Source organism: Sorex fumeus, unplaced genomic scaffold, assembly GCF_029834395.1.
Source record: "Sorex fumeus unplaced genomic scaffold, SorFum_2.1 ptg000009l, whole genome shotgun sequence".
NCBI lineage: Eukaryota > Metazoa > Chordata > Mammalia > Eulipotyphla > Soricidae > Sorex > Sorex fumeus.
In genome coordinates this window covers 7,198,367-7,223,696 of record NW_026606066.1, presented here as the reverse complement: position 1 = coordinate 7,223,696, position 25,330 = coordinate 7,198,367, and the positions used below count along the sequence as shown (strand labels likewise).

The following is a 25,330-nucleotide window of genomic DNA, read 5'->3' as shown; positions in this document are numbered from 1 at the left end:
CCTGTGCTTACTGTAGTTTTCCAGCAGTTCGCTCATGCTCGCCAAGCTGTGACAGGTCATTTGTGCCAGATGACCTGTTTTGGTCCTGCAGGATTGTCACCTGGGAAGGCATTTAGCAGCCTCTGGCAGGCACTGGCACTTAGCACATTCACACCATGGGGGCGGAGGGGGGGGAAAGAGTGGTGGCAGACAGGCAGCAGCAGACAGTTTGGCCTGTGTGATTACAGTGTGGAAGTGGTCACCAGGAAGAGGACAGCAGGTTTCCTTAGGCTGGAACGTGTTTGCAGGCATAAGGGGCAACCCCATCTACCCCTCTCCCCCTGTCCTTTCCAGTGCTGATCTTCCTATGGTTTTTCCCTCCCAGCAACATGTCCAACGCCTTGGCCAATGCCGAATGCCAGCGCTGCCAGGCCCGCTTCACCCCTGCCGAGCGCATCGTCAACAGCAATGGAGAACTGTATCATGAGCACTGTTTCGTGTGTGCTCAGTGCTTCCGGCCGTTCCCCGAGGGACTCTTCTATGAGGTAGGCTGTTCCCAGGACCCTCCACAGCTGCCTTCCAGGAGCCTGAGCTCAGAAGCTGCCTTCTGGAGCAGGGAGGCTCAGAAGCTGCCTCTAGGGGCTAGTGAGTGCCCCATAGGGCAGTCATGCCAGGCCTCGAGCTGAGCAGCTCTTTCGGAGGACAGAACCTTGCTAGCTGCTTGTTGATCCCTCCCTCACCTCTGAGAAGAGACTAAGGCTTGCCTGTGGCCGTGGAGGCTCAGGAAAGTCCTGTTTATGCAGCTTCCACTGGTCAGACTCTGGGAGGCTTTCAGTGCAAAACCCTTCAGCTGTGCTACTCACCTTCTCAGGGCATCAGATAGTAAACACAACGAATGCACGTGGTGTTCTCTGGTCTAAGCAGACTCGAGGGGGCTGGGGGTACGTAATGTCTGAGAGATCTGAAGTTAATGAGGGAGTCTTGTACATACAGAGAGGGCACCCAGCAAAGGGCACAGCCATTGCAAAGGCCCTGTGGTGGGAGCATGCAGGGTATTTGAGAATTCTTGGGGAGCAGTTGTGCTAGAAGGAGAAAAGGAGAGGCAGCAGCAGGAAACAGAATATTTTGTTTGGGCCTTAAGATTTCACTCCGAGAGCCACAGCAAGGTGTGCAACAATCACAGTCTCTTTCCAATATTTGGATAAAGCAGTCCTGTTTCTATGCTGAGAAGTGAGTGGGCCCAGGGCAGGAGCTAGAAAACGAGGAGGGACCGGAAGTTGGATTGTTGCAACAATCCAGAAGAAAGTCAAGGAACTTCGACTGGCCCCCTATGACTCAGAAGAGTAATTTGTTAAATTTTCCACAGTCTCATCAGCTATGTGTTAACCAGGATCATTATTAAAAGCTAAGTGAATGGGTGCAGCAATAGTACAGTGGAGAGGGCATTTACCTTGCATGCAGCCGACCACGCTTCAATTCCCTGGACCCCAGGTAGTATCCAAGTATTACCTAGAGTGACCCCCAGGCACAGAGCCAGGAGCAAGCCCTGAGCACAGCTGGGTGTGGCCCAAAGAACTAAATAACAACCTGGGGTGGGGCTCAGTGATACAGCACATGCCACACATATGCGAGGCCCTGGGTTGTGTCCCCATACCACACAAAAAATTGTTTGTAATGTTATAAACTTGGAATAAGATACAACTTTATTTAAAACTAAGGTAATAGATACTCAAAACTTACGACCTCCTAATTATTTGATTGCATTTTACTATATCTATGCTGCTGCTACATGTCACTATTGTACCTTAGTGGTGAGAACATTATACAGTGGTAGCCCGGCCCTTGTCTTCTCAACCAATGCTGACCCGTGGGCCACAGTATTATTCACACTGTACTAGCTGTCCCGCAATACAGACCAGCCCACCCAGAGCCCATTGTTCAGTTCTGTCATACACTCCTGGTGTCTTGTCGTAGCCAGTTTCCAGAGGCTAGATTTCAAGGACAGCAAAGTTCGAATTGGGGGACTGTGGGATGTGATCTACTGGGTCAGACTGAAGCAGGTGTCCATCTGCTGGTGCCTCCTGGAAATGCTGACTGTCCATGTGTGCTGTGGGCCAGGGCAGAGATGCGTGATTGGAGCTCAGGCACCCCAAGCCTGCATGCAAGAGGTGCTCCGGAAATCCCCATTTCTAAATGGATCTAAACTCCTGCTACCTTGATCGGCTGCTTGGTAGGACTCTAACCAGTTGCAACCTCATAAGACTGAACATTAGAGAAGAAGGGAGCCAAGTTTGTTTGGGGGCCACATCTGGAGATGCTCAGTGGTTCCACTGACTCTGTGCCCAGAGATCAGTCCTGGTAGCTCAGAGGCACCCATGTGCTGTTGTTGGCATCAAACCAACCAGAGTCAACCTTATGCAAGGCAAGTGACTTAACCCCAGTATAATTCTCTAACCCTAAAAGTCACATTTCTTGAAAAGAATATAAATGTGTTGGAACCAGAGCCATAGTACAGCGGGGAGGGCATTTGCCTTGCATGCGGCTGAACTGGGTTCAATCCCTGGAGTCCTATATGGTCCCCCGAGCACTTCTAGGAATAATTTCTGAGGCAGAGCCAGAAGTAACCCCTGAGCATTGCCGGGTGTGACCCAAAAGGAAAAAATGTGTTAAAGAGGAATGCAGAGGTCCCATCCTCCGGCAGACTGGGAGTTTGATTGCCTGCTGGTGTCCACACCGGCTCCCTCTGGCGGGAGGAATCAGAATTCCCTCTCAGGCTCACCCTGAGCTCTTCCTCTGTGCCCCCCTTCTCTTTCCTCTCCCTGTGTCTTGTATGGCCTCTGGGGGAAACGGATTTCTCACACGTGGCAAACACAGGAAATTGAGCAGAAGGACACAAACATTAGAAACTTCATCCTGCCCTCCCGGCCCACGCTCCCCTCACCCCACTTCCCAGTCCTCCACTTGCTCCCAGGACCAACAAGGGCCCCGATCCTCAGGCAGCAGCTGTGAGAAGTGGCCATTGGAGTGAGTGCCCAGTTTCCGTGAGACCGTCGCCCTTATGCGTCCCAGCTTCCTCCCATCCCCGCATCCGGAACTTGCCGCTCTCCCTCTGAAACACCCTCTGTCTCCGGTCTGTCCCAGTTACCCTGCACCTCCTTGAGCCTTCTGCCCCAGGAAATCCTCTCTGGAGGAGGGGTGGGTGCCCCTCCCCCTGCAGCCTTAGCCCTTGTACAAAGAGGAGCTATGTCCAGCCTGAACCCAAGTCAGGGCCTCATGGGCCAGAGCCCAGCAGAGCAGCTCTGTGAAGTTGACTCTGGTTGGTCACCTTTTCTCTGCTGGTCCTATTTGCAGTTCGAAGGCCGAAAGTACTGTGAACACGATTTCCAGATGCTGTTTGCTCCATGCTGCGGATCCTGCGGTAAGAGCTGGCGCAGCACAGTCCTTGGGCCTGGGGAGATGGGGGCAGGGGGCTCTTCCCTCACCACCACTCTCTGAGCCCCAGCTCTGAGCCCCTGCAGACAAGACCTGGCCCAGCTCTCAGAGGGTGCCCGACATCTGTCTTGGGAGAGTCCTGTGGAGAGAAGCAGGGCAGCTGGTGCTCCGCCCAGGTGAGCAGGGACCTCTCTCCTCCAGGTGAGTTCATCATCGGCCGTGTCATCAAGGCCATGAACAACAACTGGCACCCGGGCTGCTTCCGCTGCGAGCTGTGTGACGCGGAGCTGGCTGACCTGGGCTTCGTGAAGAATGCGGGCAGGTGAGAGGTTGGTCCAGGACAGGAGAACACAACCCCGTCCCCATCAGCTGGGTTTGGAAGACTGTGTTTTGTCCATGGCCTTTTGTCTTACCAAAACCTGCTGGTAAGAAATGAAGCTGAATAGGGCCTGGGAGATAGCTAAGGGGTCAGGGATGGTGCGCAAGGACCTGAGTTTGATCCCCCAGCATAGCATGGACACCCAAGCCCCACCAGATATACTCCACCATTGAAGGGTCCAGCCCCGTTGGTCAGATATCACCAAGAATGTTCCAGGCCCCTGAGCACTACTTGGGAGCACCCCTCCCCACACACAGTCGCCTAATAAGAATTCACAAGGCTGGAGAGAGAGCATGCAGGCTGATGGGGAGGTCTGGAGTTGACAGAAGGCAACCTGGGGGAAGGCAGAGCGGAGTCTTAGGAGGGACTTGGAGTCGCACTTGGAGTCGCACAGCAAGTTGGCCTCTCCTTGCTGCTGACCCCAAACTTCCACCTCCCTCCTTGTAGTTTGGATGAAGGGGGTCCCAATACACTCATCAATTCACTGGCCATTTTTCTGTCAACGGCTCCTCTCTCTCCATCCTATGTCCTACATCTGTCCTACACCTATGGTACCTCTTACTTCCTCCGGAGTAGATTCTAGGGGCAGCCCTGTTGCATACCCTTTTTCCTTTTTAGGGCGGGCACCTGACCAACCACTGGAGCAAGAGCCTGTTGCCTTTGTTTCCCTTCGCCCGCCCCCTTTTCCTTTCCTACACATCCCGGAGGTTCAAAATGCCACTGGGCTTCCTCCCAATGCAGTTCTCTGCAGCGCCAACAGCAGGCACAACTGCCACCTTTACTCTGTTCCCCACTCTGCAGAGCAGTAGGGGTCCCTGTGACCTCCGCCCAGCCAGGCCCAGGGGTCCCTGTGGCTCCCCTCTGGTTTCTCAGTACCTTTCAATGTCATGCCCCCCTTTCTTGCCGCTCTGCCTACTCTTCAGCCACCCAAGATCATTAGGGTCTTTCATGCCACCCAATAAAGTGAGAGAGCTTCCAGCTTGGTCGGCACCAAGGCTGGTGGTGGCTACTGGGCAGGCAAGGGGTCAGGACGCCCATTGATGGGACGGAGTTAGACACACACCAGGCCCTTCTCCCTACTTTCTGTGTCTTCTGATGGTGACAAAACTCCAGTCTTGTGACCATGACCTATGCAGGGTACCCAACCCAAACTCCAGAGGAAGCAGATCTGCATGGAATTCCATAGAAGCTCCAGGGATTGTCAGGGCAGATCTGCTTGTGGGTTGGCAGGAGGAGGGTGGGGAACCCCACATTGAGCTCTTGGGCCACATTCCCTGGAGGTCACCTGCTGACCCGCATGGAATATACTTTGAGTGCTCAGCAATCAAACATAGGTTTTGTAGCCCTTCAATGCACAAGTCTCCTGGCCAAGTCACCACAAAGGGACCTCAGAGCACTTTCTTGAACTTCCTAGGAAATATCCAACTCTCTACCTCAAACCCCTTTCTTTTTCTGGGGGGTTATTTGCTTCTGCCTGCTGAGGAACTTTCTGTGGAGCCTCAAGCTCATGCCTCTCTCCAGTGGGAAAAAAGGCTGAGAGCCTAGCAGGAGGCACTTGGGGAAGAAAGACACTCATTGTTGGGGAGGGATCCTTGGGCCTCCTCACCCCCACCCCCCCATTTGCTGTGGATGAAGTCACCAAGTATCTGGTTTCTGTAGTGGGGGCGGGGTGCAGTGCCGTCTGCAGAGGGGCAGCAGCTAACCACCAACTCTTAGGGATCTGCGCCTCCGTGGCCTTCAGTCTTTTCACACATGGCCAGTGGTATGTGGAAAGATGCCACAGCAGTAAAACTGGCTGGAGCTGGAGTGGGGGAGATGGGTGTCACTCAGGGGTGAGGGTGGGGGGACAAGACAGTGACGCCCCAAGCTTCCGGTTTCTTTTCCCATAGTTGGAGGGGAAGGGGCAGGGGATGAGCTGGAGAAGAGGTGAATTTCCCCTTCGTGGATCTGGGTGCCACCGCACCCTGGTGCGGGTGCCCCTGACTCTCACAGCTCCGACCGGGCGCTCAGCGAGCTCTCGTTGGTTTTGCCTTCGAAACTGGGGGGCGGGCCCGAGAGCCGTTTCCCACAGACCAGTTTGCACAGGGCCTCTCTGAACTTCTCGGCCACGAAGAAGTACATGACCGGGTCGAGCGCCCCGTTGAGACTGGTGAGACAGGAGGTGATGCGGTTGCCCAGGGCCAGCACACGCTGGGCGGTGCACGAGGTGCCGCGGCCTCGGTAGTGCAGCACGTAGACGGAGCGGTTGACGTGGTAGGGCACGAAGCACACCAAGAAGATGGCCAGCACCATGGCAATCATGCGCACGGCCTTGTTCTTCAGGCGCTTTTCCACCCGGGGACCCTGCCGCAGGCTGCGGATGATCAGCAGGTAGCAGGTGACCGTGGTGACAAAGGGGAAGGTGAAGGCCACGGCCAGGGACACCAGGGCATGGTGGGAGGCCTTCTCCCGGTAGAGCTGCAGGCAGACCACCGTGTGGTTGGTTTGCACGGTCTGCGGGCTCACGAGCAGCGGGGCCATGGCCACGGCCACCACCACCCAGAGGAAGGCGCAGGCCAGGTGGGCGTAGAGGGGCCGGCGGAGCTTGAGAGACTTGACGGGGTGCACGATGGCCAGGAAGCGGTCAGCGCTGATGCAGGTGAGGAAGTAGATGCTGGCGTACATGTTGAGGTAGAAGAGGAAGCCGGTGAGCCGGCAGGGGATCTCCCCAAACGGCCAGTGGTTCCCAGAGAAGTGGTAGACGAGGCGCGTGGGCAGGACGAGCACACAGGACAAGTCAGCCACAGCCAGGTGCATCAGGAACACGTTAGCTGGCGTGCCCGACTTGTGGTCCCGGATGAACAGCCACAAGGCCAGGGCATTGCCAACGAAAGCCAAGATGAAATCCAGGAGGTAGAAGGAGGCGAAGAGGACGTTCTCCAGTGGCGTCTCCTGGCCGCATTGCTCAGCGGAGGCCAGGGAAGCATTGGCGGTCAGACCTGGGGAGGCCACCTCGAAGCCATTCATGCTTCGGCCGGAAACAGAGCTCGACTGAGGATGTGCCTGAAGGGAGTAAAGAAATGGGTCCCAGGGAGCCTGGACCCAGTGAGGTGTCACCCTCTGTGGAGGTCCAGAAGCTGCCCTTTGTGGCCTTCTGTGCCAGCCAGCCCCACCCCCAGGATACTTTCTTTCCACACTGACACTGTCTTCGAATCACTGAAGGCACCTTCAGTGTTCATCTGGAGATGGGCTCGTGTCGCAGACTTTCTGGATTTGGGCAAAAAGTGAAAAGCAAACCAGGGCGTGGAGCTTGGCAGGGCTGCTGTATCCCTACCACATGCACAAGGGCTGGGCGTCAGGCTAGGGTCTTAGAAACCCTCTGTCAAATTCTGTGGGGACAGAGTCACAGTGGGGAGAGGAGGGTGCACCCCCTTCTGAGGGTCAGGAGAGACGGGAGGACATCTCAAATTTCCTTGGGAATTTGCACATCTGATAAGGCAGTGGTTTTCAAGCTTCTTACAGGGCTTCCAGGGAGTGGGGCTTGGATGTGTGTGATCGAAAGCTACCAAGATAAAAACTGGGAGATGGTTTTCACTTTGCAGGGTCTCATCCTGAGATTTTTCCTTTCTTTAGTCATGGTTGGGAGAGGGGAATGGGGGCCGGAGGACCTCCTCTTTTTCTTTCCTGCACCCCAGGTACACTAGCTGAATGGGTCTGGGTGGGTTGACTGTTCCCTAGCCTGCAGCTCTTCAGCCTCCCTGCCCCCTCAACCATGCAACCCTGAGCCTGCACCAGCCATGAGTGTGTTTCCCAGACTGCAGCACCGCTCTCCCCTCCAGGGAACCTTCTTTGCCATCTCTCCTGCTGCCCCCAAAGTGGGAGTGTGGGCAGGAGAGGGTAGGACCGTGGGGCTAGGGCAGTCTCCATCCTGCCACCCTCTGCCTGGGGGACCCTCGCCTGTAGCACAGTTTGGGGGGCTTTCCTGGAAGATCCACCTCCCAGAAGCCATACTCTCTACCAGGCAGGCTGGGCCACAGAAGCACTAGAGGGAGAGAAGCCAGCCCCAAGCATCAGGGAAGGGGACATGAGACCTGTATCCTCAGCAACTTGGTCGCATCCTTATCCTGCTCTACCCTGAGTGCTGGGGAGCAGACTGGGGCAGATGCCCTGTAGACCCCTTGCAGATGGTCGGTCCTGACCTCTAACCTCTAGCCGGCTGGCTGGCAGGAAAACTGGTGTGGTTCAGGGGTGCAGTGACAGGCCAGTTAGAGCAGTTGCTCAGAGAGGAGGAGGATGGGAGGATGGAGAAATAGGATGGTGAGCAGACTGGGCTGCCCACCTTTGGTTTAGGAAGTGGGGCCAGAAGCCCAGTGTATGGGTATGCTGGACTGTCAGGCTGACCAGCGTCCAGTCTCTGCACCCTGTGTGCCTGGGGAAGGCCTGCAGGAGGCTGGGGACAAGTGACTGAGGTGTTTGTTTGACTAAGAAGGGCACCCGCCACTCCAAGCTGCCCCTCCTGACTGCCAGGAGACCAGCCTGCAGAGGAGAGGGGCTGTGCACAGCTCACAGCAGGCCCTCCTTCCAGGGTGGTAAGTCAAGGTTCAGAACCCTCTGACCTACCAGGGTCAGTCAGTTAAGTAGGGACATGACCCTGGCCTCAGAGGACAGATCAGGGACCCTGGCCTCATGTCTGTGACTAGGTCTCCAAGCTCATGTGTGACCCGCCAGCCCAGGGGCCACCTCCTCAAGTCATTGGCATCACTCCGGGCCCAGTGCAGAACGGAAAGACAAGACCCTCAGTGACAAGGCAGGACCTCCCTCCATGAGGGTGAGCAGGGTCTTCACGGAGACCAACCATGCAGGAGACCCCCAAGGCACTGTGCTTAATTTGTCCTCTGCCCTGTAACCCAGATGGGGACAGCCAGCCAGGCACCCGTCACGGCCCATCGGGATACTCCCACAGGGGCTCCTCCCTGAGTCGCTCCTGAGCTGGCCCCTGAGTTCCCCTCCTGGCCACCCAGCCCAGCCCTTACCTCTCCAGGGTCCAGTGGCAGGGGTCAGTGGGTGCCGCGGGCTTCCTCTGTGGGGTGGCTGGTGGGAGGCAGCTATTTAAGGAGGGGAGGAGAGACTCCAGCCCCTGCCACCCTGAAAGGAGGCTTCATTCCCAAGGGGTCTTATTTTTTTTGTATGTGGTGGGCCACTCCTCCAGGGCTGCCTCTGCTGCCATCAGCCTGTGAATATTCCAGTGTCCCCACTCCCGGGGCCCCACCCCCACTGCAGCTTGGCCCCCGAGTGTCACAGAAGCTGAGTGTGCGGCTGTCCTCGAAGCAGTGGAGTGGGCGCGGGCTGGGTGGGGGCACTGGCCAGGACTAACACAACAGGATGTTTCAGGCCCCCCCCCCAATTGCTTCCTACCAATGGGGGCTCAGGGAGGGGCCTGCTGCCAGAGCAACCAACCCAGGCTCCCAAACCCTCTCGCCACCCCAGCAGAGGAGGGTCTTGTGAATGGGGAGGAGGGCAGGCTGAGGAGTCTTGTTGGGGGAAAGAGAGGGGAGTCTTTCAGGACACTCGCTGTAGAGTTCTTGTGTCCTGCCCCGTATAATTAGGCTCCGTTCAGACGTGCAGAATAAATCACGGCCTTTATCTCCCGCGGGACACAGCTGCAAACCGCCTCATAATGGGGCGCTGTCTGGGTCTCTGGGCAAGCAGTTCAGCCCTGGAGACCCGCGGGAGACCCAGCCCTTGCCTCTGAGGGCTTCTCCTGTGGTCCAGATACCGTGCGGAGTTCTGCAGCCCACAGGTCGCTGGCCCCTGAGACGTCTCCTGAGGTTGGCTTCATGCTCGGAGGGGGCTGCACCTGAGACTGTGTGCACAAAGCTGGCTCCTCCTGTCCTCCTAAAGGGGTGTCAGAAAACCAAATTACAGTTCCTGCTTTCCAAAAACTTTTCATTCCCTTAGGAAGAACATTGGAGGGAAGTGCACATTGCTGTCTTGAGAAGGACTTAACACCTGTGCTATGTAAAATTTTATTTTATTTTTCACAAAATCCTGTGCTGATGGGATATTTGTTTACTTTACAGACAAGGAAACTGAGACTTGGTGAGATAAAATCACTCGCCAAAGAGAAATCACTAGAATGTGGCAGAGACAGATTTTAAAACAAGGCATGTGCTATTATTCTGTCTAACTGTGTCTCCAAGCCTTAAGTATGTGTGTTTGTGTGTGTATGTGTGTGTGTGTGTGTCTGTATATGGGGGGTGGGGCAGAGGACAGAGGGGTCCATTATTTCTGTATCTCCTTGAAACTAGAATTCTTAGTTTTCATGTCCATTCTCTCTGGGAAAAAATATCTGCAGGCTGCCTTTGCATTGGTGCTGGGGCACATCTATCAAGATTCCTTCTCAGGAATTCCCACTGGGATCCCTTCTCAGGAGCCTCTTTATTTCCATCTCACTTGTGAGCCAGTGGGTGGGTGTCTGTGTGGAGTAGGACATGGTCCCTTTCCATCTTGGCATGAATGACTGGAAGAACTGGTTCAAGCTGGTTTAAAATCACCTCTGACTGCTGCCCTGACCTTGACATTTCTTTTATTGGTTATAAAAGCATTGGCTATTGCAAATTTCTCTAACTTTGAAACAGAAGTTACTCTGCATGCGTTGAATGTTCTCCTGCCAAGAGGAGTCACCAGAACTGGGGGTGAGGTGCTGGGGAGAAATGCCATGCCCAAGACAGAGACTCGAGTTGGTGGGGAGGTGTCCTGGCCAGGGGCAGCTCTGGAGTGTTGCTAGAAGGATGGGCTCTGCCTCAGACCTGATGTGGAGACTAGCTCCCCACCCTGGCCCCCATGGAGCCAGGGACACAGGAGTTCTAGGTGAGGGTGGGCTGGACAAAGCCCATGGGATATCAGGGATCTGGAGACTGAAAGGGATCAAATCTTCATCACACAATGAAGCCTTCAACCAAAGGTTTCATCCGCAGACCACATCAGGCTGAGAAACAGGTCGGGAAACTGTCCCAGTCGCCATCTGTCCAAATTGCCATGGAAAGGTGATGCCCACAGTGCCCTTTGCCATCATTCATTCCTTCAAGTTCCAGTACATTCATCCTGGGCTCCTGCTCTGAGCAGGCACCAGGGATCTAGCAAAATACGGGTGAGAGGGATTGGAGTGATAACACAGCGTGTAGGGCGTTTGCCTTGCATGCGGCTGGGCCAGGTTCGATCCCCAGTATCCCATATGGTCCCCTGAGCACCACCTGAGCACCACCAGGAGTAATTCCTGAGTGAAGAGCCAGGAGTTTGCCCTGTGCATCACCGGGTGTGACCCAAAAAGCAAAAAGAAAACAAAACTGGTGAGAGCCAGCAACACAATGAGTAGCTCCTGGGCGCACACTGGGCCGGCCAGCCATCACACCCGCTGCTGGGGATAAGAGGCCACAGCCTGAGCCGAGGGCAGAGTGATGCTTATGGTAGCACTGTGGTCACAGGCATGGGTCCGGAGTCAGCCGTGCCTGGTATCTAGAATTTGCCCTCCCCTCACACCTGGTTGGGGGATCCTGATCTGCTTGTGAGTGATGGGGTCCAGCTCTGGCTGTCTTTGTACATCTTTGACTAGAGACTTTGAATCCTAATTCCTGTCACCTTGGAGGTTTCAGGAAACAGAACCCGTTTTGATTTCCCTGAGCAGAGACCACAGCTGTTGCCCAAGGCCGCGATCGGCATCAGAAATCACTTGCGTCTTCACAAAAAAAGACTCTGTGGCGACAGTTCCCGGTTCGGGGCCTCTGTCTTACACAGCCCTGCTTGTTCTGGGGGACAGAAAGAGCCTGTGGATGTTCGGGTCCCTCTTTGTCTGGCATACCCCAAAGGAAGGGCTGAGTGGGCCCCCAGGACCTGGTGTCTCTTGGCATCTCTGCGAGGCAAAGTGAAGTCTTAGGGTCACTGTTATCACACGTGTTTTTAAAGACTGGCAGACTAAAACAAATTTTGAGCAATATAAATAAGCATCTATTTCAGAACGATGCCTGGGTTCAGCAAGAGCAGAAAGCAGAAAAGGAAGACTTTCTTCTAGCCCTGGCTCTGGGGACAAAGCTGGCCCCCGTCCACATTCTGGTATGGTCAGTTCTGCTATGCAGAGACCCCTCATGTCTGTGGGGTGCCTGCCTGCCATGGCACTGCTGGGCTGGGCTCACTGTGCTGCCACCTGGGGCCACAGGAAGGGGTTCAGGGCGCCCCTCCCAAGGAGCAAGAATGGCTGCCTGCTCCTCACACCTCACCTTGCCTCCTGCAGGCACCTGTGCCGGCCATGCCACAACCGGGAGAAAGCCAAGGGCCTGGGCAAGTACATCTGCCAGCGCTGCCACCAGGTCATGGACGAGCAGCCCCTCATGTACAAGAGCGATGCCTACCACCCTGACCATTTCAACTGCACCAACTGCGGGTACGCTGAGGAAGTGGGGGACGGAGAAGGTCACGTGCCCCCAACCTGGGCAGCACTGGAGCAGGAGAGGGTGAGCCTGCAGGCAGGCAGGCAGGCAGGCAGACAGGCAAAGGGGCTGTCTGGAAAGTGGGGGTGCAGGATAGAAGGAGAACGGGGCCAGAAGTCACCTGCACAGGACACTCCTCTCCGTGAGAATTTGCATGAGGCCTGGCTGGCCCGGGGGGGGGGGGGGGGGGGGGGTGGCTGAGGGGGAAGAATGGAAGGTGTGGACCTTCCTTCAAGGGGGAGGAAGGTGCGGAGGAGGGAGGAGGGGGGTGAGGGGCTGCAGGACGACCCCTCTGCGACTGGCGGGACACCAGAGCCTGGAGAACAGACTGGCCTCTCAGCGCAGCACACAGGCCGCCTTCTGCCAGGGCTGTGCATGCGGGAATTCTGTGCCCGGGGCCTGTCTGGGACACAGGAAGTCCCCCCCACCAAGAGAGAGATCAAAGGGCCGGCTGCTGCCCTGGGCGCTGTGCTGGGACACAGCAGGCCTCTCAGCAGGGGGCTGCAGGGGCTCAGCTGGCCCCTTGCTGCCTCGCCACCCAGGGCTCCTTGATGTCTTCCAGGAAGGAGCTGACCGCTGAGGCCCGGGAGCTGAAGGGCGAGCTCTACTGTCTGCCCTGCCATGACAAGATGGGCGTCCCCATCTGCGGGGCCTGTCGCCGGCCCATCGAGGGCCGCGTGGTCAATGCACTGGGCAAGCAGTGGCACGTGGAGGTGAGCGGGGTCAGCCCACAGCCCCAGATAGGTCAGCTCAGTCCCAGTGTGAGTGAGCGCAGCCTTCAAGCCGTCCCCCCCAACCCCCATCCCCCCGATCTCTGGCTCCACTCACCCCCACACAGCTTAGGGGGCTGCTTCTCAGCAGGAACCTTTTTCCTGGGGAATTCCCACCCCTACCCTGGGGAGCCTGGAGACTGGGCACAGACCACCACCCTGCCTTTGACCACAGGTCTTCCATTCCCAAAGCATTAGGAAACCTGTGAGGTCGATGGGTCTCGGGTGCCTGGTGGACAGAACTGGCTGTATAACCCCAGGTCAGCTGTCTGGACCTTCAGCCCGGCACTGTGGTCCCTGCACACCCTCACAGACTCCCATCTGGACGGGGGTCTTCTGTTACCTGGAGCTCTGCCTCAGCTGGCCTCTAAGAGAAGGCGGTACAGACCCGCAACTCCCTCACACAGGAAATCTTCACCAAGTGGGAAGATGCTCCTGATCACCTGCAAACGGGGCTCCCCAGACACAGGTCCCAGGACACCCACCTCGGCCAACACTCAGCAGAGAGTGAGCCGGAGAGGATAGGGACATTCGTGTTGCCCTGCCTTAGGAGAGGAACTGGGTCTGTTGACCCCACAGTCCATGGAGGTGTCAGTCCCACTGCCCGCCGTGAGCCCAGGGACGCCCTCCACCCCCTTCCTGCCTGTCCCCTAGGTCACTATTCAACCCTGACACTCTCCCCCCCCCCCCCCCACACACACACACACATTCCTTCCAGCACTTCGTCTGTGCCAAGTGTGAGAAGCCATTCCTGGGCCACCGGCACTATGAGAAGAAGGGGCTGGCGTACTGCGAGACCCACTACAACCAGGTGAGGCGCAGGGCCCGCGGGACGAGCTGACAGACAGACGAGGCCATGGGGCGGAGGGGTGGTGGGCGCCCACAGAGGGGAGGGCTCCAGGGGGAGGTAAGCCGTGGGAGGAGAGAATGTGGGGTCAGCGCCTCTGGTAGGTGCACCTGTCCATCACATCTGCTTCCAGCTCAGGGCCTTGGAATCAGGGTAGGCCTCACCTGGCTTGAGTGCCCCATGGCCCAGGTCCTTTGTGGGGCCTGAGAGATATGTGAGGCCAGCTTCAAGAAGACAGGGACTCAGTCACAGCCAACACCCTCTCAGTCTTCAAATGGGAGCCAAAGGGCCTTTCCTCAGCCCCCACCCTGAGGGGCTTCCCAAGGAGGGTTCTGATGGCGGTGGTGTGTAGTATGCAGGTGCACTTCCCTCAGGCCCGAGGCTGTGTCCTGACAGGCAGGTGCCTAAGGGTGTCCAGCCGGTGGGGGAGGGGGCGGGCAGTGGGGAGTGGGCAGGGCTGGTGGTGCTGGCTCCTGCTCTGGCACCCCATGGACATTTCTTGTCTGTGTGCAGCTCTTTGGGGACGTCTGCTACAACTGCAGCCATGTGATCGAGGGGGACGGTAAGGCTCCTCTGTCCCTGTGCCCACCCCTGCCCGCGCTCCAGCTGCAGGCCCAGCTGGGAGAGGCCGGCTGAGCGCGTCCGCCTCTGCTCCTCAACAGTGGTGTCAGCCCTCAACAAGGCCTGGTGTGTGAACTGCTTCTCCTGCTCCACCTGCAACAGCAAGCTCACCCTGAAGTGAGTGTGCGCCGGCCCCGGGCCCTGCGGGCATAGCGGGACTGTCCCTGGACCTCCCTCCTCCTGTCCCATATGGGCTGGGAGGACGGGGTGTGGGAGGGGAGGGAGGCTCAGGTTTGAGTGAACTTTCCAGCAGCTTCTCCCCGCATCCTTCCCTGAAGTTCCCCAAGGCCAGGCCTGGGGATACAGAGGGAACAAGGGGGCGGCCCCCTTGAAAGCAGGTGGAGGGGGCCCCCAGACTCAGTTAGAGGAATGATAGGAGCCCCTCACATACCCACCGGCACACTGGGCCCCACCGAGGCAAGACCAGACTCCATGGGGCTGGAGCAATAGCACAGTGGGTAGGGTGTTTGCCTTGCATGTGGCCGACCCAGGTTGGATTCCCAGCATTCCATATGGTCCCACATGATCCCCTAAGCACCGCCAGGAGTAATTCCTGAGTGCAGAGTCAGGAGTAACCCCTGTGCATCGCCAGGTATGACCAAAAAATTAAAAAAAAAAAAAAAAGGAGCAGACACCTGGGCCAAAGGGCCAACCGGGGTAAGCCAGCTGACCCAGCCAGGAGGCCCAGAGGGGTGCGGGCTGACTGGGCGAGGCACTGACCAAGTCCGGCTTTCTGAGGACAGTGGGGCCTATGGAGGCTTCTGCAGTGTCAGAATCTGGAAGCCTCTGGAAGGGAAGGGCAGCCTAGAGGCCTGTCTCCTGCCCACGGTGTCCTGAGGCTGGGAACGCCCTGGGTCTTGGCCGGAACAGGTCCTCCGAGGGGGGGTGGAGGCCTGACTCAGAGACAGGGAGCACGGGGCTCTCCTGAAGGCACTTGTGCTCCCCAGGAACAAGTTTGTGGAGTTTGACATGAAGCCCGTCTGTAAGAAGTGTTACGAGAAGTTTCCCCTGGAACTGAAGAAGCGGCTGAAGAAGCTATCTGAACTGACCTCCCGCAAGACACACCCCAAGTCCGTGGGCCATAACTCGGCCTGAGAGGCCCCCTGCTGCCCGCCTCTCTCTTCCTGCTGCCTGTCTCTGCCTCTGCTGTCTCCGGGGTGCCGCCTCCACGCCTGCCTCTTCCCCCAGGACCCCTGCATCTGCCCCCTCTCCTGCCTTCACTCCTCTCCCTTACCCTGTTTCCCCTCCTCCCCTCCCCCCTCCCCCTCACAGTGGCTCCTCCCCTTCTTTCCTTGAGGGGCAATGGAGAGAGAGAGAGAGAGAGAGCTGGGACCAGCTTGTGACAGCCAGAAGCCATCCAGGGATAGAAGCATGGCAGGACCTCTGGTCACCTGGCCCTGGACATGGGCCCTAGCTCCCAGCCCTGCCCCTCCTGACCAGAACATCCCTGCAGGGGACCTGGAGGCTCCTGTTTCCCTGAAGGAACTTGGCCAGCCTCTCCCCAGCACACAGAGCACACGGCTTATAGGGCAGCCCAGTTATATGGATGGAGCCCTGGAGGAACGCTCTCAGCACTCTTGGCTACACACGCACTCGAACACAGAAAGTCCCTGTGCCCAAGCCGGCCACTGCAGCCCACACATCAGCAGGAGGAACGAGGCCCCTGAGAATGAAAGCTGCCCGGACCTTCCACCCCATATCTGGAGCCTCTGTCGGCCTCCAGGGCACAACCTGAGCTTGTGGGTGAGGTTGGGGACCAGGTCAGAACAGGTGGGATGGGGTCAGTGGGTGGCGCCTTGCTTCCCTCCAGACAACACAGGGCCTGGTGTTGGGAGTCGCTCTCTTGCACAGTGAATGAAGCCTTATTGATACAAGCACATGGCCTGCCTGGTTTTGTGACAGACGGTTGAGGAGCTGGGCCTGGGCCCCAAGCAACACACTGCCGAGAGAACACTGAACACAAAGAATGACAGTGGCCACTCTGGGGAGAACCGTTCTGCTAGGGAACTCAGGGACAAGTTCAGACCCAAACGCTCAATTTACTGAGGCTGGTTTGGTGTGCCCAAGGGCCCAAGGCAGGGTTGCAGGGCTATGTGGCACCAGACTCCAACACTGCTCTCTACAAGCATAGATGCTAGCCTGAGACACGCAGTGGCCAAAACCCACAGCCTAGCCGGTGCCCCACCTGACCTACCAGGGCCCTCCATCCTGAGTGACTCAAGTCACGAAGAACTTCTAGGCTTATCTCCTGATTCCTTCCCTGGTCTCCATCTAGGCCTCTGCTGGTCCATCTAGCATTGCTGCCTATCCCCAAAACAGGGACACGTCCATCTCTCAGCAGGACTGTGGAAGCAGGGCTGGGGCAGGGCGCCCAATCCCTGTGCCTCATGGTCCCTTAGATCTGGGCTGTGTGTCTTAATGCTTCGCAGGAAAAAAATAATATTTGCACAGGGGCTTTCCAGGAAGAATCTGCAGTCTCAGAAATGGGGAGGGGTGGCAGGGAGAGTGGGGAGGAGAAACGGAGTCATCCCCTGAGGATGGAGCTGTCCTCCCTCTGCTGTCCCTGGAGAAGTTTTGATTTCTTCCCTCTTTGCCCCCACTGCCTCAAGGTCCCACCTGCTCCTCTCATGGACATGCAAGCCTGGAACTCGCCTGGGTTTATTTATTGAACATTTCTGAAGAGGGTCCTCGTGGCATCCCCCAGGCCCTGGAATCCCTCTTTGGCCCCCATGACTCGTAGCCGTGGGGAGGGGCATCCTAGGATTCCAGGAGATGGGGTGAAGGCCTTAAGGAAAGAGGGGCATGGCTGGCTCCCTGCAGAGGGATAGCCCTGGCTCTCCTTGGGGCATCTGAAGGCCCCCTGATTGGGGGCGCTGACAGTGAGCAAAGGGGTCCCCACGCTAGGGATTGACAAGGGCTGGTGCGCGGGATCCTCGCTGCTTGTTCATGGCATTCAGGATCTGCTGCACGTAGGAGGTCAGCAGGTCATCCATCTTGTAGCCCTGGACAGTAGAAAGGAGGGGCAGGCTGTGAGGTGGGGGGCTCTGGGCCGGGCAGTACCCAGAGCTCTGTGTGAGAGGGCCAGTGGGCAATGCAGGAAAAAGGTTCCTGCTGCTGGGCCCCCTTCAGTCACGGGCTCCCCATGAGACTGGTCCAGCCTGGCTCTCAGACAGACAGAACACCTGGTTGGGCCCCAGGATGGGGGGAGCTCAATCCCCTGCCTCACAGCTCTGCGAATCTGGGCTGGGAGAGGGTTTAGGCGCTCACCAGGGAGGTCTCACACAGCAGGCGGCTGCTGCGGCCCAGACTGCCCAGCGACATGTGGAAGTAGGTGCTGCCGCTGCTCCAGTTGGCGATCTTAGTGAAGGGGTAGGTGGTGAGCAGATCCTGAGGGCAGAAAAAAAGGACTTGGGGCTCCTGTGTGTGAGCTGATGCCCAGGTCCCCAGGAGCCTGAGGGCTGTGGGTGTTCATGGCAGGCAGGGCCCCCGTGGCTACCTTGGTCTTCGGGTGGATAAGCAGAACTCCGTGCCGGTTGATGGCGATGAGGATGATATCCGGATAGGAGGGCTCGGAGGTTTGCTTGGGAGAGGGACAGTTTGGTCACAGGCCAGGTCAGAGGCCAAATACTACCTCCTTGAGCTATACCACACACAAGTACTACCATGTGTGCAGGAGTGCGTGCGTACATACATACACACATGCATTCATGCCAGTGCTCACACACCCATGCTCCTCCTCCCAAACGGTCTGCCCTGACCTGAATGGTCACTTTAGGGAGAAGCTTGGGCCGGGGGGCCTAAGCTAGGTGGCGGCTGATTGGGAAAGCCTACCTTCACCTCGAAGAAGGCCGACCCAAAGGTGTGCCAACGGCTGATCAACTTCAGGAAGGCCACTTTGGCCTCCTCTACCGTTTTGTCCTTGTGCTTGTCACAGGCCAACAGGATGTTCTAAGGGAGGGGGGCGGGCAGTAAGGGTCTGGAGACACCACTCTGCCCTACCAGCTGTCCCCTACTGCGTCTCGAGGGCCGCTTGGTGGGGCACAGAGAACTGAGCATGCCCTCTGACCTTGGGGAGAAGGTGTGGTGGACAGTGGGGAGGGCAGGGTGGTGGGCCACACCTAGGGCATCAGCCAGCACGCAGGTGGGGGACCTGGCAGAAGCAGCCACCCAAGGACCCCTCCCCCCCTCCAGAACCTTCTTCCATTCTTCTGAGGACATGAGGCGGGTGAGGTTTTCCGGCACAAGCTCTCTCAGGATCTTGGGGAGACTAGCTAGGTGGGAACGATCGCTGCCAAACTGGGCCTGGTAGATGAGGCCTGCCAGCTGCAGCACGTCCTCCCGGGAGCACTTGTGAAAGCCGCGCAGGTACTTGGGCAGCTCCTGAGAGACAGATACATAGGCGCTGGGCTTGCCCCCATTGTGAGCTCAAGGGAGCAAGGGCCCAAGCTATCACTTCCCCGGGTTCAAGCAGAAGGCTGGGATGGCAAACAGCCGTGGTCTTTGGAGGAGAGTTTGTAGCAGAAAGAGTGACAAACCCCTCCCCTCCTCTCATATACACTCCAGCAGGAAGTGTTCCCAGTGCTCAGAAATACTCTGGGGCTACTGCCCCCCCCCCCGCCCTCCCCCTGCCAGCACACAGTAGGTACAGGCACACCCGCTGTCTCTTGGTCTCCTGTCCTCCCTCTGCTCCAGCTCCAACACTGTCAGAGCTGGGCCTGAGTCCTGAAAAAAGGACCATATGCCCTAACGAAGGCCATTGGGCTGGCCTAGCCCAGTCCCTACATTCCGGGGGTGTTGTGGGGTAGGTGAGATCAGGCCAAATGCTTCCCCCAAGGACACCCTCCCGGGTACCTGATGGTAATGGAGTATGGTGTCTGCATTCACATCTTTCCCTGGTGTCACGTTGAGCCACAATTTCCTCATGAAGAACACCTGGTAGGGCAGTGTCACGGGGGCCCCTGACAGGGACAGGGGGTGAGCATCCAGGCAGCCTGGAGTCCTGCACCCCCCCCCCTGAGGTTTCAGTGACACCACGCAGCCTGCACATCCCTGCTGGGTGTGCCTGCACCCCCCTCAACTCCTCCTCAGCAATCCTGAGTTGTGTAGCATGCACCATCTCCAGGACTGGCCCCCAACCGCCCACTGGGCATCGGATCTCCTGCAGTCACCATCTGTCCACATGCCCTGCCCTGTCCCAGCCAGGACTGCATCCTCATCACCTGGCTCCAGGCCTTGCTGTGCCCATGAGCAGGGAACACAAAGGTAAAGGAACGAATGAATCCATCAATCAATGGATGAGTGACTGAATGAGTGAGTGAATGAATGAATGAATGAATGAGCTATGCTGGAGGTTCTAGAAGACTCTTTTGACTGTTCTAGGAGGCATCTGGTCCCGGACCAGCCGCATCCTCCTTCCTTATCTTTCCCACCCCACACCCCTGCTCTATGAAGACGATGCTACCTTCTTTCTGGGGTTTGTTCTTCTTCACCCAGTCTGAAATATTCCGCAAGGAGTCGAAGAAGAATTCTCCCTCATTCACGCTGATGACCTGGGATGGGTGGGGAGGAAGGCTTAGGGGGATGGGCAGGTCGAGGAGCTTCTGGGGAGTGTCCTCAGAGGTTCAGACTGTGGCCATGGAGGGTGCTTCATGGTCCCTGAGGAGACCACCCTCACCTACACTGCTGCCCACCCGCACGCATCCCACCCCAACTCATGCCCACAGGCATACCTTGTCGGTGATCTTGATGAAGAGGCTGCAGCCTTCCCAGGAGCTCAGCTTCAGCTGTTTGGAAATTTTCTCACACACTTCCCGGACCCGCACGCCGCTGTTTACTTCCAGCACCTGAGCACAGAGGCAGCCAGGCCATGTCTCAGGAGAGGGGCTGCTTGTCACGATCCCCTCAAAACTCACCCTTTCTCGACATGGAGGTGCCCCATTCAAGAGGGGCTGGCTGCCTGGGCTCTGTTCAAAGAAGGACTGTCTTTCACTTCTCCAAAGTGGTAGAGACATTCCCATGTCTTAGAGTCACTGTCTCAAAAGGCCACAGGACTTTTGAACTTACTCGGAGCCAGGCACGGCCCGGCTGTGGGAACTTCCTGTTATGGGGCTCTCACACTAAAGAGCCCCCGTATATCTGGGGGACAGGGGGAAAATGCTGAGAGGTGGCATCATTCACCCCAGCCCTGCCTCCTGGCTCTGGGATCCGCTGCAGTCACAACCAGGCCATAGCAGGTCGTGACAGTCTCCTGCTCCCACCTGTCCCTTAGACCATCCTGGCAGCCAGCACACCCCTGGGACTCTGTCTCACTGCCCACACTACCGGCAGGGCCTCTGCCTAGAAAGCAGAGGTTGGCACCACCACTGTACAAGCTGCCTCCCCTCAGATGACCTCCCCCTGTCCCGGCTTGCAGCACTCGAAGGCTTTCAGGGGCATCGAGGAGAGATGAGCAGTTGCTCAGAGGAGATGGGGCTGGGGGTGCCGGAGAGGGTCCAGCTGAGAAGCCTGATCTATCTGCCAATGGCCTGTCCATCTCCTGGGGTGGAGGGTCCAGCGGGGAGGGGCCTTGCTCTGAGGCACAGGCTAGGGGACTCACCACATTGGTGTCATTGGGGAAGAAAACCTTGTGGCTGATGCGGGTGACGTTCTTCTCCACGGTCTCCACCTCCACCTGGTGTGGGGGCTGCTTCCGCGGCCCTAACCTAGAGCAGGACAGAGCACTTAGGGCCTCCCCGCCCTGCCACCCCTTACCCAGCCCGCCACCAGCCTCCAAGAGTTCCCAAATTCCAGCATAAGAAGCAGAGGACGCCCTCTTGAAAAGAGGAAGTTTCCAAGATCAGTCTCGACTCACCTTCCCGGTGACCCAAGATTTTCTAAAGAGAGGCCAGGAAAGCCTGGGCACTGCTTGGGAGAAGATAGCCCCTCAACCCTCGCCCCACCCCCACCCCTACGTTTCCCACCCCCACCTCCACCGTGTGGGAGGGTGAGGCTGTTTCTGCTCTCAGAGAACAGGGACCTGGAGTCGGGGGTTCTACTGGGGCCTCTCTGCAGACAATGGGTTGCCGCTCGCTGCCTCAGGCACTCTCTGCCCACCGCCCTGGCCCACAGCCATAGACGGCCCCACTGTGGCCAAGCAGGCAGCACAGGAGCCACAGACAGAGCAAGGGAAGAGGCCGGCAGTGGGGAGTTGGGCAGGAAGATGGGACGTGGCCTAGCGGGGCTGCGTCTCTGATGGGTCCCCTAGAGATGGTGATCGAGAGAGCTGGAGGTCACCCTTTGTCCTAAACAAGCAGCTACAGGGCAGGGGGACCTTGTTGCTGCATCTGAGCTAGCCAGAAGCCTTCAATGATCACCTACCACCTCTTCCTGCCATCCCCAATCCCTTCACAGTGCTAGAAGGCCTGGTCCTGTGTCTCCAAAGTGACAGTGGCTTTTGGAGAGGCCACTGCCCAGTCCCATTGGTGAAGGTCCCTAAGGGACACAAGCTCCTGGATTCCCAGGCTGCTCCCCTCCACACCCCCAACACTGCCCTCTGGGGAGCAGGGGCCGGGAGACTCACTTCAAGACTCTCTGGATCCGGCGACTGGTGTCAGGAGCCAAGGGCTTCCCCCTCCGTGTGTCTACAAACTTCTGGACATGGGGCAGCAGCGCCTTGCCAGGCGGAAAGAGGCCCGTGCAGAGCCACAGCAGCTGCCAGCCCCTGTCCTCACTGTACCTGTGGGCCCAGGGTGCGGGGATGGGGGAATCAGTGCTTGTCAGCCCAGTAAGGGCCTCCCAGCCCAACCCTGCACCCTGGGGAGAGAGGGCAAAAGGCCTGTCTGCACAGTGAGCAAGGAAGCCCACCGTGACCCTGAGGACGTCACAGCCAAACCCGGGGCGGGTGGGGCCATCATGCCCATCTTGTGCATGAAACTCAGAGATGCCAGCAGGACCTGCCGGGATCTCCAAGAAGAAAGTGGAGCCAGTGGGGCCCTGTGCAGCTCTGAGCACCTCCTGGAGTCAAAAGTCTAGCTCTTTCCACGGCTGCCTTGGGAACAAGGGCTGCCACCATTCCCTGGCAGTGGGGCCCACTGTCTACTCCAGGGACTGGGCACAGAGCTGGGATTCTCCCCCCCACCCGCCCCCTAGACCCTGTCAGTCTCTACTCGGGTCCCCAGCAGACCCTGAGGTGTTGTTCGTCAGCTGCTTCAGAATCTGGCAGTAGACCTCATCCTGCAGGACCACATTCTGGAGGGCCGAAGAGAAGATCTGGTCCGTGAGGTACAGGGAGGTCCAGTTCTGCCGAGTGGGGTAGTCACCCATATATCTGAGGATCGGTACTGCCGTTAAGGAGAAAGTGCCCACTAAGTAAAAGATGGTTAGAGGGCTCGCTCAGGATGGGAGATGTGTGCTGAAAGTAGACTATGGACCAAACAGGATGACCGCTTAGTACCTGTATTGCAAACCATAACACCCAAAAGGAGAGAGAAAGAGGGAGTGTGCCTGCCACAGAGGTGGGATGGGGGTGGGGGTGGGGTGGCGGGAGGGATACTGGAAACATTGGTGGTAGAGAATGGGCACGGATGGAGAGATGGGTACTCAAACATTGTATGACTGAAACGTAGTCGTGCAAGCTTGGAAGTCTGTAACTGTAGATACTGTATACATTTTAATGGTGATTCATTAGCTCTGCACTGCACTGTGCTCCCATTGTTCGCCGATTTGCTCGAGCGGGCATCAGCAACGTCTCCACTGTGAGACTCGCTGTTGCTGTTTTTGGAATATCGAATACACCACGAGGAGCTTGCCAGGCTCTGCCATGTAGGCAGGATACTCTTAGTAGCTTGCCGGGCTCTCCAAGAAGGGCAGAGTAATCGAACCTGGGTCAGCCGTGTGCAAGGTAAATGCTCTACCTGCTGTGCTATCGCTCCAGCCCGGTGATTCATTATATATATATATATATATATATATATATATATATATATATGAGAAAGTGCCCTCTGTCTCCCCTCAGACCCTGACCCTGGCTCCCAGGCCAACCCTGGAATCGGGCTCCATAAAGTCTCCCTCCAGCCCCAGCACCACCAGCAGCACCAAGTGAAGGAAATGTTGACCCTGTTCTGGGTGTCTTTTTGCCCAGGGCCACGGGGACAACGGGCTGGGAAGGATATCGGTGAAGATCTGACAGGCAGTGTCCCGCAGCTCAGGGTTGGCGTGCACACGCTTGAGCAGAGGCTGCCGCAGCGGCTCGGAAGAGTGAGCCCAGAGGCGGCCCCGGGCCCTGGCCGAGGGGAGCACGGCTCTGCTGACCGACTCCTTCTCCGGGGTCCTGTTGGAAGCAGATGCTGCTGGGAAGGCCCACCTCATGCCCTCCCCATGCCTGCTGCTACCAGGTGGGTGAGGGCAGAAATAAGCTGAGGTCCTTCTTCCGAACCCTCCAAATTGCACCAGAGGCCAGAGGGCTGGGACCTGACTACAGGGCAGATGGGCGACTGCCGTAGCCTCCCCAGCCCGCAGGGAGTGCAGATAGGGTCTCAGGGGACTGGGCCCGGAGAGGGAGCACAGGTGGAGCACCTGAAATATTCGTAAGAAAATTCCTCCAGGGTGTGTGATTTCTCTTCAGACACTGTCGGCACTCTGGGCCGGATCTCCTGGGCGGCGAGCTTCCTCTTCTCAGGGGACATGGCCAGCAAACTCTGAAGCAGGGACAGAGGCCTATGAGGGCCCAAAGACACTGTCCAGAAGGCCTTTGTCCTTGGTTCCTTCTGTCCTGGGGCCTGGGGCTTGAGAGGAGTTCACCCACAAGCACTGCACAATCCCAGACCTGCCTCTCTCACACTTGCCCTGTGTTGCATGGCTCAAGACTCAGCTTTTCTAAGCTGCTTCCTTTCCCTGAAGAATGTCTCACTCTAACAGAGCATCCTACTCTGGACATATTTCCCCAGGGCCATCTTTTCCCTTGGCCCCACCTACCTCACACCCCCCCCCCCCCCGCCTCTTCCTAACCCTCAAATGTCATAACCTCGAGGACACCTTCCCAGACAAAGAAAGCTCCAACTCAATGAGTTGTCCCCTAGCAACCAGCACCCTACCTTTCCTCTGTGTGGTAGTTGGTACACATGGCATCACATCAGTAGGTACCTGGGGATCTGATGCCCCTTGAAGGAGAACCACTATGTGTACCATCCTATACCATAGGTACATATACATAGGTACAGGCACACTGCTGACACTCCATAGGTTATGTCAACTACTGTCTCCCCTACCCTCTTGTGTGACCAGTATTTTGAGCTAGGCTGGGGCAGTTCACAGGGACAGGGAGACCCCATAAATCAGGGTTTAAATGAAATTGTGGCTAGGAAAAGGAAAGATTTGTTCCCAAAACACAGATGATGGAAGCAATGCCCATTTACTGAGCACCTAGTAAGTGCTAAGCTCTGTGCCAGTCCTTGCAGAACATTGCAATGTGGCCAGAGGGGTCTGACTATGAGATGAAGCTGACAGATCTGACTGGATATCCCGGTGGCCCTCCCAGCCCTCCTGGGAGGTAGGATGCAGGCCCCTGAGCTCAGGTTGGGCATCCTGGGCCACTTCCCCCAGGTGCCTACAGGTTCCTGGGCTGAGGACAGGGGAATGTGAGTTACCAGCAGCTGTGCCGGGGGCTTGGTGATGGTGGGGATGACGTAGAGGGAGGCTAAGAGCACCAGTCCACTCTTGCCCGTCCTTTCGTTCTGGCCATGGGCCCACTTCTCAGAGGCTAGGAGCCCCTGCCTCTTGTTCAGGATCAGCAAGTCCCCCTTCTTGAACGGCAGGAGGGTGGCGTCATCTGCAAAATTCCAATTTATGGAGGGCTCCGCAGAGA

The 25,330-nt window shown here is 57.4% G+C and overlaps 3 protein-coding genes across 5 annotated transcripts in view; 1 reads left to right on the top strand and 2 right to left on the bottom strand.

Moving 5' to 3' along the window:
* LIMS2 (LIM zinc finger domain containing 2) overlaps positions 1-16,359 on the top strand; it is a 33,043-nt gene extending 16,684 nt beyond the window's left edge. For both annotated transcript variants that reach the window (XM_056110349.1, XM_056110348.1), the window contains exons 2-10: positions 365-524; positions 3,331-3,397; positions 3,613-3,733; positions 12,057-12,206; positions 12,815-12,965; positions 13,741-13,833; positions 14,383-14,431; positions 14,532-14,607; positions 15,438-16,359. In XM_056110349.1, the coding sequence (XP_055966324.1) occupies positions 365-524; positions 3,331-3,397; positions 3,613-3,733; positions 12,057-12,206; positions 12,815-12,965; positions 13,741-13,833; positions 14,383-14,431; positions 14,532-14,607; positions 15,438-15,585 (1,015 nt within the window). In that variant the 3' untranslated portion in view covers positions 15,586-16,359. The remainder of the gene's footprint in view (positions 1-364; positions 525-3,330; positions 3,398-3,612; positions 3,734-12,056; positions 12,207-12,814; positions 12,966-13,740; positions 13,834-14,382; positions 14,432-14,531; positions 14,608-15,437) is intronic.
* On the bottom strand, positions 5,634-8,823 carry GPR17 (G protein-coupled receptor 17). Its single transcript, XM_056110350.1, has 2 exons — positions 8,803-8,823; positions 5,634-6,865 (listed from the first exon to the last, which is right to left on the bottom strand). Exon 2 carries the CDS (start codon positions 6,794-6,796, stop codon positions 5,777-5,779), a length of 1,020 nt encoding a protein of 339 aa, XP_055966325.1. The 5' UTR covers positions 6,797-6,865; positions 8,803-8,823; the 3' UTR covers positions 5,634-5,776.
* A 1,031-nt stretch (positions 16,360-17,390) lies between the features above and the next one.
* Positions 17,391-25,330, bottom strand: part of MYO7B (myosin VIIB) — a 65,631-nt gene continuing 57,691 nt past the window's right edge. For both annotated transcript variants that reach the window (XM_056110353.1, XM_056110354.1), the window contains 14 exons: positions 25,113-25,294; positions 24,043-24,164; positions 23,640-23,797; positions 22,652-22,805; positions 22,049-22,204; positions 21,086-21,191; positions 20,220-20,333; positions 19,952-20,039; positions 19,342-19,448; positions 18,685-18,870; positions 18,322-18,438; positions 17,987-18,070; positions 17,758-17,877; positions 17,391-17,492 (listed from right to left, as the gene is read on the bottom strand). In XM_056110353.1, coding sequence (XP_055966328.1) covers positions 17,391-17,492; positions 17,758-17,877; positions 17,987-18,070; positions 18,322-18,438; positions 18,685-18,870; positions 19,342-19,448; positions 19,952-20,039; positions 20,220-20,333; positions 21,086-21,191; positions 22,049-22,204; positions 22,652-22,805; positions 23,640-23,797; positions 24,043-24,164; positions 25,113-25,294 — 1,796 coding nt within the window. The remainder of the gene's footprint in view (positions 17,493-17,757; positions 17,878-17,986; positions 18,071-18,321; positions 18,439-18,684; positions 18,871-19,341; positions 19,449-19,951; positions 20,040-20,219; positions 20,334-21,085; positions 21,192-22,048; positions 22,205-22,651; positions 22,806-23,639; positions 23,798-24,042; positions 24,165-25,112; positions 25,295-25,330) is intronic.

Bases quoted from the DNA above. Each gene is read 5' to 3' on its own strand.
- GPR17 (XM_056110350.1), bottom strand. From the start codon at position 6,796: ATGAATGGCTTCGAGGTGGCCTCCCCAGGTCTGACCGCCAATGCTTCC.